Source organism: Doryrhamphus excisus, chromosome 8 (genome assembly GCF_030265055.1).
Source record: "Doryrhamphus excisus isolate RoL2022-K1 chromosome 8, RoL_Dexc_1.0, whole genome shotgun sequence".
NCBI classification, from domain to species: Eukaryota; Metazoa; Chordata; class Actinopteri; order Syngnathiformes; family Syngnathidae; genus Doryrhamphus; species Doryrhamphus excisus.
The window spans coordinates 9,162,510-9,175,617 of NC_080473.1; the positions used below are offsets into that span (position 1 = coordinate 9,162,510).

Below are 13,108 nucleotides of genomic sequence, written 5' to 3' on the forward strand. Positions count from 1 at the left end.
AAAGTGCTGTTATGTTGTATATAACTTAGATTTGTTTAGATTAAATATGTGATTTTTTTTTTTTTACAAAAGTCATTTTTCTTGCTGCTTGCTTCAGTAAAAAGGACAACAATCCGAGATATATTGTCAACAATGGGAATTGAGTAGTAGTAAAATAGCGTCAGTTCATCTTAGATATATTATACAATACAGCAGTAGTGTGTAGTTAAGGGCTGCAAAGCCTTCTCTGCTGGCCTAACCATTACTAAAGTCACTACCATTGTTCAATTAAATGATATGAATTTATTCCAACAGTCCATAATCTTCATGTGTCCAGTACTGCAGTGGTTCTCAGTTTTTTTTTTGGTTATTGTATTACTTTGGAGGACTCACTGTGTTTACAGTCTAGAAAGAAAGCAGGGGAAGCAGTGTGGTAACAATATTCATTGTGTGTATTTTAATATTTCATGGGAAAAACAAGACGACAATCTTCAATGGTAAGTAGTAGTGAAATATTGACATCTGCGTCAAGGATGGCAGTGTCTAGTGTCTTACAAGCACTTAAAAAGTTCATGATTTCCTCTTTTTACAACAATAAGTAAAGTTACATGATTAAAAATGAGTGTTTCCATGCCAGAAAATCATAAAAGAAATATGTTGAGTGATCAAACAATCAGTTCTCAGATACCTGGGAACAGGTAGAAGTGTTTTGTCAAAGACACTCTGTGTTTATTTGGCATCTGTCCTCTGTACACGGAGACAAACTTTTCAAAGCGTTCCAAGACCTGTGTAGAAGACGATAATCGGGTCATTACTGCTAAGAAATCACCAGTGGCATTTACTTATATTTCTACAGTAAGTTGACGTCGGAATCGAAAAATATTATAATATTACAAGAATACTCACAATTTTACATCGTAAAAAGAATTACATCCTAATTCTACAATAAAAAATAAGCACAATTTGGAATTTTCCAAGTGATACAGTGGCGATATAATGAACAAATCATAAAGTTTTTTTACATTTAAATACAAAGCCCTACTTGTATCAAAGCTATAATTTTAGGAATTAAACATTGAAGTGGGAATAAAGATCTAATAATGTGAATAAAGTTGTGATTTTCTAAGAAAGTAAGGGTAATATATATATATATATATATATATATATATATATATATATATATATATATATATATATATATATATATAAAATATACATATAATCAAATAATTAATAATAAAATATTACAAGAACAAAAGTCAGAATTTCAGAAAAAAACGATATAATAGTCGTAATAAATATCCTAAAATCCAAATATTCAAAGTAAAGAATGCTACAAATGCTATACTTACATGAGAATGAGGTAATTTAGAAAGAAAAACATAATACTTTATGTAATACTACTCCTTTAAACTTCAATTACTCTATACAAACACAACTGTGTGCAAAACGTACCATAGTGAAAAGCTCTTCAATGTGTTCCTCATGTGAACAAGTGTTCAGCACGTCAACAACATACTGAATAAGGACGGAGCCGGTCACTGGGTGTCTGTATGACACGGTACCTGCAGGAGAGGGAAAACACACCCAAAAAAAAAAGGATTTAGGGTGCTTCAATACTTGGAATGTATCCCAAATGCAGCACGGCAAGTCACATGAAACAAAAGAAGATGTTGGAGTAAATGGAGCTAAATGTTTTGAATAGCATGAATGAAGACGTGGTAAACTGGATAGAGGTTGGGGAGGCCGCTGTTTTCTTCTGATAACGTGTCGTTACGCTAACATGATGCCACTTCTAGTAATGGTAATGGTTTAATTTCATTTGAACATGCATCAGATTACAATTGAATGCATCACATAATCAGTTCACATTTCCACATGTCCAAAAGGAGTAGGAAGAAGCAAAGCTTATTAAATCCTACCCCTCCATCTGGTACTTTTACAATCAGTAACTGTTACATTTGTTCACTTCCTGCTTTCCTAATATATATTTTTTTAAATTATTTTATTTTTGTCACGTACCGAAGTAATTTTGTATTTTTTAATTAAATTATTAAAATGATTAAATTTAATTATATTTTATTATATTAAATTTTTATTAATTTATTTTTTTATTTTTTGTCACGTACAGAAGTACAAGGTGATATACCCATACAATGACATAACGGGTACCATACTAACTGTCAATATAGACATTCATTTCTTTGCCTAATACAGCTAATGGTACCATGACTAGATATTTTCTTGGTTGGAAAAAAGCCAGTCAGAAGTGCAGATGGGCTATAGTTTCCGCGCTACAGTATTGGGTCAATCAGTCATCAGAGTTTCTTGGAAACTACAAAGCAGATAATTATAAGCAGCTGGTGGCAAACCTCCTGAAGTCCTACAAAACACCTTGACTGCAATATGTCACTGAAGATACTCTTTTTGCATTCCTATCTAGTTAGCGCGCAGGCCTCACAGCTAGGAGACCGGAGTTCAATTCCACTCTTGGCCATCTCTGTGTGGAGTTTGCATGTTCTCCCCGTGCATGCGTGGGGGTTTTCTCCGGTTTCCTCCCATATTCCAAAAACATGCTAGGTTAATTGGCGACTCCAAATTGTCCATAGGTATGAATGTGAGTGTGAATGGTTGTTTGTCTATGTGTGCCCTGTGATTGGCTGAATAATAATAATGATAGTAATAATAGGCTAATTAATAATATAATAATGATTATTATATAATTGATCACTGTCCAGGAGCTGCACGGCGACCGAGTGGTTAGTGCGCAGACCTCACAGTTAGGAGACCCGAGTTCAATTCCACCCTCGACCATCTCTGTGTGGAGTTTGCATGTTCTCCCCGTGCATGCGTGGGTTTTCTCTGGGTACTCCGGTTTCCTCCCACATTCCAAAAACATGCTAGGTTAATTGCCAACTCCAAATTGGGAGTCCCAGCTGGGATAGACTCCAGCATAAATGAAAAAGAAAGAGGTTTGAGCAGTGGTGTCACTAGGCCTATTTTAGGGGCTTCTGCCCCCCTAAATAATTTGATATTTTTAATAAATGTATTATTTATTGACAAATTTCATATAATAGGGCAAAAGCAGGCTAATAAGCAAGCCAATCAGCAGGCTAATACTAGCCTACTACTATTACTAGTAGTAGTAATAATCATAAGAATATAATGATGATAGTAATAATAGGCTAATTAATAATATAATAATGATTATTATATAATTGATCACTGTACAGGAGCTGCACGGCGACCGAGTGGTTAGTGCGCAGACCTCACAGCGAGGAGACCGAGTTAAATTCCACCCTCGGCCATCTCTGTGTGGAGTTTGCATGTTCTCCCCGTGCATGCGTGGGTTTTCTCCGGTTACTCCGGTTTCCTCCCACATTCCAAAAACATGCTAGGTTAATTGGCGACTCCAAATTGTCCATAGGTATGAATGTGAGTGTGAATGGTTGTTTGTCTATATGTGCCCTGTGATTGGCTGGCCACCAGTCCATTGTGGACCCCGCCTTTCTCGATCGAAGACAGCTGGGATAGGCTCCAGCATGAATGAAAAAGAGGTTCATTTTAGAGCCCCCCCCTAAATAATTCTATATTTTTTAATTAATTTTCTTTCTTTTTTATTGATTTTTTATATTAAAAAAATCTCAGCAAATTTCATATGATAGGGCAAAAGCAGGCTAATACTAGCCTACTACTACTAGTAGTAGTAATAAAAAGAAGAATAACTGATAATAATAGGCTAATTTAATAATATAATGATTATTATATAATTGATCACTGTCTGATAATCATTGGATTTTTTTTTAATGTCTACTACAATCATTCATATCCTGCGCATCTCCAGGGTGCTAAGCCCCCCCCCCCCCCCCCCCCCCCCCCCCGTCCTCAGAACCTACAGACTCCCCTGGGTTTGACCCCACGTTTTGGAACGAGCACTAACCAGGGGTGCAAGAGAGAAGAGCAATGAAATCCTTCTCTTTGTGCACAGCTCGCAGCCCATCATCCACCAAGTTGTCGTCACCAGCTTCGACGTTATCACACGCCAGCATCTTCTGTGCGTTATCCCTAACGAGCACCGACCCTTTCTCCTCTGAAAAAACACACACAACACATACGTGACACGACGTGCCTGCCGGAAGAGACATCTTTGCGTGTTCAATCACCTCCTCTGCAGGCCTGGATGATGATGACCTTGGGTTTATTCAGCAGTGCTTTACACTTGTCTGATGCCAGGTGCTGGAAAATGTTATCAATACAGAACAAATCTTCTTCCTCGGCGGCACCCTCCAGGGTTTGGTCCTTGTGCCAGTTGACACCAAGAACATATCCCAGTTTCCCGTGAGACATGATCACCACAAAAACGCTGTCTGTGTCTTTGAGTTTGGAATGCCTGGAGAAGTCCTGGACGGCCTGATCTATTTGCTGCGGGAAACCAAAAAGCTCAAAAGTCAATTCAATTTAAGACCATCACTCTCTTTCCTCGGTTTAATGAACGAACCTTTCCTGTGAGGTTTGTGTATTTCACCACATGGTAACCAAAAGCCCGCAACAACATCTCCATGTTCTTCTCATCTGCTTCAGCTCCATCTCGGTTTAATCCTTCATCCCTGAATTTGATGTTGGTGATGAGCAGGGCCACGCGGCTCTTGCTGGACTCTGGAGTCACGGGATAAATCTAGGAATAGCCAAAAGCAAACCAAAATATCTTACTAATTTTACAGTTGGAATAGCTGAAGAAGCTAGTGGACTCCAGTACAGACCTCTGACAGGATGCGGTAAAATATTACATAATATACTAGCTTAGCGGCTCATGCAATACCGTATGTGAAATTTGGACATCTGGTACAGCTTCTTGGGAATTATTTTTGGGATTGCGGGTTGAAAAAAAAAAAAAAATTGCATCCACACATTTCGGGATTAGTATTTAGTTGCAAAGTGAAAAAGTGGATCAAATGTACAATAGCGATTATTGAAGACAATAAGTCGGACCAACGCAGGTCGTCAGCCTTAAAGGGATGGTTAGGATTTTTTGACATGTTTTATGACATTCCAATCAGCAGTGTACTACATCAACTTTGAGTTATACCCTCCCACCGTCCCGCCGCCCCCAGATTGGTCTCGGATTTTGATGCAATGTATTGCTCTTTTGAACGCATATTGTTGTGAGAAAACTCTTCAATGACCCCTATGTTCTTGTTCTTGGTCACGGAAATCCAACCAGAACTGGGTTCACTGGACCAAGTGAGGGGGGGTCGGGAGGGGGGTCACCGTTGATGTACAGTAAACCTCTGATATATCGGATTCAATTGTTCCCACTGGTTTTGTCCGATATAAGCGAAATCCGTTATATGCGTATACCGGAAAATGTCTGTTTTACGCATATATCGGATTTATATCCGGTATATGCGTAATCGGATTTTATCCGTTATAAAAAGGCACTTCCTTGACTATGTTTCCAATGTACCTGGATGCGCAGGCAACGCTGCAAACGCTGCAAATGACGTCGTATAGCGGCCTGTCACAATTCGGCGAATCGGAGCGCCACGATGCGGCCATCCGATATATGCGAGGGAAATTTAATGGAAATGCATTGGAACGGGACTGGAGATTTTGTCCGAAATAGGCGAAATCCGTTATAAAAAATCCGATATATGCAATGAATTTTTATTGGAAATGCATTACAGAAAAATTGGTTCTTTTTTATCTGTCCGTTGTGAGCGAATTTCCGATATATCCGAGTCCGATATATCCAAGGTTTACTGTATATCAACTTTGAGTTATACCCCCCCACCCTCCCGCCGCCCCCAGATTGGTCTCGGATTTTGATGCAATGTATTGCATTGTAACGCATATTGTTGTGAGAAAACTCTTCAATGACCCCTATGTTCTTGTTCTTAGTCACGGAAATCCAACCAGAACTGGGTTCACTGGGCCAAGTGGGGGGGCAAGTCACCATTGATGTAGTATACTGCTGATGGGAATATACAACTTCATATCGCTTTAAACAGTGTGGTCTAGCATCAGGGCTACATTTTGGACAACACACTTCCAACACTGAGTCTTACTTAAAGTACTTTAAAAAAATACTACAATATAGAACCTTAATTCAATGTTTTTGTTACTGGTTGGAAAAGGAAAATCCCATCAGATTCCGGCGCAGATCCAGCAGGAGTTTTGTAATCACTTTTGCTAACATGAATTGTTCAGTGAACGATGTACACGGTCGGGTACGGATGCAATTCAGGATCATTCTGTCAGAGGCCTGCCGTCTGCACGGTTACAAAACCTTTTCATTATTCTTTTTTGAATTCCAGAATTTCTTTGGACAGTTGACGAGCGTAGTTGACCAGCTTCGTTCCCCCTGAGAGGCGCCTGAAGTGACATACAACATACAATCTCAACGGAATCAAAGTGTTGTCATTTTTCCTCTCTACTATGAAGGATTTCTTCTTAAGCAAATAACTTCAAGGCTTAACTCCCAATATGCCGACTCCTTGTGCTGTCGGAGATGCAATCATGCAATCAAACAAACAACGGTTTCAATTTTAACTATTTTATTACAGTGTATTCATATTTGTTTGTATTCTACGCCCAATGTCTTTATTTGATATTCAGCTCCAGGGTCCTTTTTACAGAGTCTGCCCCGACCTGAAACAAATTAAAATACCAATTTCACTTAATTGACTATTTGAGCATTGTCCCTTTGCAGGGCCTGTATGAAGACGGATACAAATGTCACAGTAGCCACGTATACATGGACACAAATATTCCAATTCCATTCGGGTTATTTGCTCAAACGGAAAGAATCTAACCTTTGTATACACCTCATTCCGAGAGAAAAGTGCCAATCCGAATGAATACGACATCAATGTGGACGGTAAGGATGAATGATTGTAAATCTGTGTCGTTTCAGGCTGCTGTTTCGAGTGCTGACCAGAACTAGCTGGAGATGCCGTTGTAAAAAATGTTTTTCACAAGGGAGAACAGTGTCACAGTACATACTCATTGTTCCTCAATGAACCACAGTAACCACGTATACATGGACCCAAATATTCCAATTCCATTCGGGTTATTTGCTCAAACAGAAAGAATCTAACCATTCCGAGAGAAAAGTGCCAATCCGAATGAATATATAATCGGATTCACAGGGGTGGAATATTCCTTTCCCCAATCCGATTGAGGTATCTTGTACCCGCTCAATCGGAGAGTTGTCAGACTGCGTTCTTCTTCGTGGTGTTTTTCTTCTTCTGTTGTTTATTGGCGGTTGGCAAGCAGCTTTCGTGTGCATTAGCGCCATCTGTGGAACAGAATCTAAACCCTTCTATACGCCATTCACAAGTCCAGTTTTATTAAAAAAGAAAATACATATCTACATAATAACATGTGCCGAGCTTAATTATAAAATATTAGCAAGATTGAACTTTATCTTTTCCTGTTCCCGGGTGCGTTCTTTCAGCGAATGCTGAGATTTGACGTAACACACAGCTCCAGACGTTCTTCGATTTAAAAAAATGGACGCGAGCAATCGGAACTGGACTGCTGTGGAAAGTTTGATTTTGATTCAAACTAAATTTCAAGACTGGACGAACGAAAAACTGGCAATACGGAGTTATTCCAACAAGTGAACGAAAAACTCAGGGAAGTCGGTATCACGTGATGTTGGTGTTTACGTTTTACTGCGCATGCCCCATTGACTATTCTGGTTGATTATAGCGGCGCATGTAGACAAGAGATTGGAATATTCCTTTCCATGTATACCATTGCTTTCGGAAAGATTCCATTCGGAAAGAGAAAAACTCATGTAAACGTGGCTAGTGACAGATTAAGGTTATTTTATTACCGATTATATCCATCTACAGTAGCTGTAGAGGCTTCAGACAGGCGGATCATGTTGATGTTCCTGTGCGATTACAACAATAACTGAGACAAGTGAAATGAGAAATCCTGAATGTTTGTCTTGTTTAAGAAGAAACCCCTGGATTTATTAAACTTGCTTCATAGTACAGGTTTGTGGTCAGCTCACCTGGCTGAGCGGGGAGGCCCAACGTCGTGAAGAGCTTTGGGTCGTTTTCTTGAAGGTGAGCAATCATCTTCCAGCTTGCATCATCACCTTTGTTCCTCACGGTGTCAATGAGCATACGAGCCTTGTTTGATTTGCTTTTGTTCTCCTCAAGTACTGCCTCGCGTTCCCCGGCATTCAAGACTTTGTCATCCAAAAGATCATCCAGAAGCTGGTCGATGACGGCCATGGACACTTTACCCACAAACTCCTTTCTCACGTCCTCAAGTTCATCTGTAAGAAAAAGGACTTTACAGGCAGTGGTTGGCAACACCGTTCATTTCAGTGAAAAGATCCCTTCATTTCGGTCAATTGGTCAATTGATCTCCCCTGTGCAAAGACCCGGTCAGCCGTGTCGAGTCAGTCCGTTCACTCATGTTCACAACCCCACCCACCCACAGAGCGAGGCGCGATGATAAGATAAGACAGGAAAGCACGCAGATAGTCCCGCCATGAAAAGGAATGGTGAACTGACTCTCCAGCCAAAAAAAAAAAAAAAACATTTGCGACTGAACGGGTATTTAAAGGGGCGGTGACCTTGTTCATTCCATTCACAAAAAAGAACTAGTTCTTTTGACCTGTTCGTTCATGACTGACCCACCACAAGCGGTGGGACCTGAGTGGGAAGGCAACCATTACAAAAACAGACAATACATTTCTTAAGCACTATAGTGATGAAAATATGTTTTCAAAAAATATTATTATTTTTTAATCTTGACTTCAGACATGCATTCTTACTTTGTCTTCCTGTTTTTTTTAAATAATATTAACAAACAAACAGTTTAGGGCAGGGGTCTCAAACACGCGGCCCGCGGGCCAAATGTGGCCCACAGGACACTAGTTTGAGGGCCCCGCCTTGATATGAAAGTTTAATGTTAGTGCGGCCCGCGCAAGTTTGATATGGATGCTGTATGGTATCATGTACCCAGAAAAATTATTACGTTTGATTAATGTTCATGTTAAAGGTTAAATAACTGTTAATAGTTATCCTCCCTATCCGTGTGGAAGTGGTAAGTTTTTGGCTATTTAAGTTTAAAGGAAATAACTTGAAGGCTACCGTTTAGGGCGCTAGCTCTCTAGTTTGCGAGTTAGCATGTGTCTCAAGACCCTGCAGTTGCGCAGTTATGTTGTAAATAAAAAGAGTATAAATGTGACTATAGTCGTGTTTTGTCATATCTACAGGGCTCTAATGTTTTAATTTTAATCAGAAAAAAATAATTTGTCTACCCACCAACTATATGTGGTTTCTTAAGTTTTTATTATTTGCCGTTTTATTATTATTATTATTATTATTATTATTATTATTATTATTATTATTATATTTATTTATTACTGATTGATTGATTTTCTTTATTCTTGATTTGTTTATTTATTTTTCATCTTATTTTGTGCAGAAAAATAAAAATTAAGATACTTGAGAGCAGTGGAATGTTTTATTAGAGCTTTTATTGTAGAAAATCGGAACCAAAGCACTGAAATTTTTTTTTATATTTTTCTGTTTTTAATAAATGCGTTTTTTTTTGGGGGGGGGGGGACTTGATGCGGCCCAGCCTTGCCCAGACCCTAGCTCCAGTGGCCCCCAGGTTGAGTTTGAGACCCCTGGTTTAGGGTGATTATTCACTTCCAAGGGTGGCGATATTATATATATTATATATATTGTCTTGCTGTTAAAACTCAAAGACGATTTATGATATTGGCTCACAATAAACTAACTGTAACAATGCGGACTGTAGAAAACGAAAGGTGAGCCAGCACTTTCTTGCGCAATGCAACATAATAATCATATTAAAATAAGTAACGGGGCATCGTTAATTTTTTTTTTAATTAGCGTTACGCAATTATTTTATAACAATCTGCATGTATTGTTACTTGTTTACTAATGCGATAAATGGCGTGTAAGAGCATTCATTCCGAAACTAAGATGGCGTGGAAGAGCTCAAAGTGAAAGTAAAAGATTAAAAAAAAAAAAACACGTTAAAGAACAAATAAAGTGGAGACTCACTAGCCATGGCTGACTGCTCAAGTGTGTTTATCGCCGAATTCGTTCTTGGAAAGTTGTGCTTCTGTCTTCTTCCTGTCGGATCTTGAAGAGGACTAGGAAGGGTGGCGGCGGGGGTGGTTTTGTGACGAGGAGGGGGTGGGCCGTGGGGGATATCTGACACCCATATCTATATATAAAAAAAGTAGACTCAAATGTTATTTAGCCCTTAAAATTCACACACAGATTGATCTAAAATGACAAAAAAAAGTCGGCTTGTGTCACTTTAAGCAGTTAGTCAATTTGGAACAATGGCGGAGCTATATACAGTACGTGCATGGTGGGTCTCATTTTGGCCACCATAATGAGAAACGTCTTGCTGTTTTGACCTTTTAAAGATAGGAACGTTCATGAAACTTTAAAATTTTATTGGAAAAAAACATGCAATCTTCATGAAATCAGTGTATTTATATAAAATATATTTCATATTTCAAGTAAAGTACATAAGGGCTGCATGGCGGATGAGTGGTTAGCATGCAGACCTAGCACAGCTAGGAGATCCGAGTTCAATTCCACTCTCGGCCACCTCTGTGTGGAGTTTGCATGTTCCTCACGGGTTTTCTCTGTGTACTCCGTTTTCCTTCCACATTCCAAAAACATGCAAGGTTAATTGGTGACTCCAAATTGTCCATAGGTATGAATGTGAGTGTGAATGGTTGTTTGTCTATATGTGCCAACTGGGATAGGCTCCAGCACCCCCTGCAACGGTCATGAGGATAAGCGGTAGAAAATGAATGAATGAAAGTATAGTATATAGTGTTATACAGTTATGTGTCTATATTTAAAATACACACAAATCCACACATTCATTAATTTTCTACCGCTTATCCTCACAAGGGTCTCGGGGGTGCTGGAGCCTATCCCAGCTGTCTTCAGGCAAGAGGCGGGGTACACCCTGGACTGGTGGCCAGCCAATCACAGGGCACATATAGACAAACAACCATTCACACTCACATTCATACCTATGGACAATTTGGAGTCACCAATTAACCTAGCATGTTTTTGGAATGTGGGAGGAAACCGAAGATGTCCAAGGGGTGCATCTTCCCGATCTCTTCACTGTGTGGCCAACCTTGATGGAGGACAGATTCATTAAAAAAATGGTAATGGTTTAATTTCATTTGAACATGCATCAGATTACAATTGAATGCATCACATAATCAGTTCACAGTTCCACATGTCCAAAAGGAGTAGGAAGAAGCAAGGCTTATTAAATCCTACAATCAGTAACTGTTACATTTGTTCACTTCCTGCTTTCCTAATATAGTTTTATAAGTTTTTTTTTGAAATTTTTTATTATTTTTTTTCGTCACGTCCCTAAGTACGAGGTGATATGACCATCCAATGACATAATGGGTACCATAGTAAGTGTCAATATAGTGATATATATAGCACATCATGACTGGTTCAAGACTCTTCATCCTTGTATTTAGCAAACATCAACTGCTTGTATTGTTTCTTGAATTGGCTCATCGTTGTGCATTGTTTGATTTTTCAAGTAAAGTTTATAAGGGCTGCATGGCGGATGAGTGGTTATCGCGCAGACGTCACAGCTAGGAGACCCGAGTTCAATTCCACCCTCGGCCATCTCTGTGTGGAGTTTGCATGTTCTCCCCGTGCATGCGTGGGTTTTCTCTGGGTATTCCGGCTTCCTCCCAATTTCCAAATTTTCCATAGGTATGAATGTGAGTGTGAATGGTTGTTTGAAGACAGCTGGGATAGGCTCCAGCACCCCCGCGACCATCGTGAGGATAAACGGTAGAAAATGAATGAATGAAAGTATAGTATATAGTGTTATACAGTTATGTGTCTATATTTAAAATACACACATTTAAAATACAATTTAGTAGTATTTCATGCTGGTCTCGCTTGTCAGTATGGTTTATCACCCAGGCCCAAATGGTGGAAAAGATGAGGGTCTGTCTTTTGAAGGTAGATGACCAACGTCTGGCTGGCGTCCTCACCACGCTGGCGTACTACGTCAAGGAGCATGCCAGCCTTGGCGCTTGTGACATGTTGCGCTTTGATTTCGTTAACTTCCTGAGCATTCAACATGTCAGCAGATAAAAGATCACACAGAAGCTGATCGATCACCGCCTTCGATACTTTGTCGGCAAACTGTTGTTGTACCTTGAAGAGTCTGTCTAGAAAAAGACAAAAATGGCAGATTTTTATGGTTGGTGTCTGGTGAATATAAGATGGAGATGTAATGTGTTAGAAATGGAGGATCAGAAGAAGTATGAATGCTGCTCCAAAATTTGATCAAAGTGCAGCATGTGACCTCTATAGATGATTACAAATCTCACAAAGATCCTCTTACCTGCCATGGCGCTCAAAGTAATAATTTCCTGAGCCAATACAGAAGCTGTGTTAAATCGCTGTGTCCCACTTCAAGCTTCTTTAGCTGTTGTGGCTCACCAGTGCCAACTGGGACAAGTTATATCGCAGTAAGTCCCTCCCTTGAAGGACATTTGCTTTGGAAATGACTGGTGAGTTTGGATTGGAGTAAGACATCTTTGTTTTTGAAGCCACGTTTGTTCCAATCGACATGTGGCCAAGCTGCCTGGCTGCATTCCACTCCAACGCAAACAAACATGTACTTGCTTGTTCACTTATGGCGTGACAACATGTTATTTGACATCCGACAATATGGTTGCACTGCGCCGTTTTTTTCTCACCAGGTTGTTTGTTACAATATGTGAATATAGGGAGAGACTGCAAAAACAAAGCAAACTTGCTCCCCCTGAAATATCTCGCCCTCTTATAGCAACATCTGTTCACGAAGTAGAACAGGGTCTGTGGTATGAAGGTGACGAGTCAGTTCAGTTCATTCATTCATTTTCTACCGCTTTTCCTCATGAGGGTCGCGGGGGTGCTGGAGCCTATCCCAGCTGTCTTCGGGTGAGAGGCGGGGTACACCCTGGACTGGTCGCCAGCCAATCACAGGGCACATATAGACAAACAACCATTCACACTCACATTCATACCTATGGACAATTTGGAGTCGCCAATTAACCTAGCATGTTTTGGAA

At 39.7% G+C, this 13,108-nt stretch overlaps 1 protein-coding gene across 1 annotated transcript; it reads right to left on the bottom strand.

Moving 5' to 3' along the window:
• Positions 1-408: 408 nt before the first annotated feature.
• LOC131134854 (caspase a-like) lies at positions 409-10,845 on the bottom strand. The gene is made up of 8 exons (XM_058080514.1): positions 10,041-10,845; positions 8,003-8,272; positions 6,266-6,351; positions 4,478-4,654; positions 4,143-4,401; positions 3,920-4,069; positions 1,435-1,544; positions 409-764 (listed from the first exon to the last, which is right to left on the bottom strand). Exons 1-8 carry the CDS (start codon positions 10,045-10,047, stop codon positions 660-662), a joined length of 1,164 nt encoding a protein of 387 aa, XP_057936497.1. The 5' UTR covers positions 10,048-10,845; the 3' UTR covers positions 409-659.
• Positions 10,846-13,108: the final 2,263 nt, after the last annotated feature.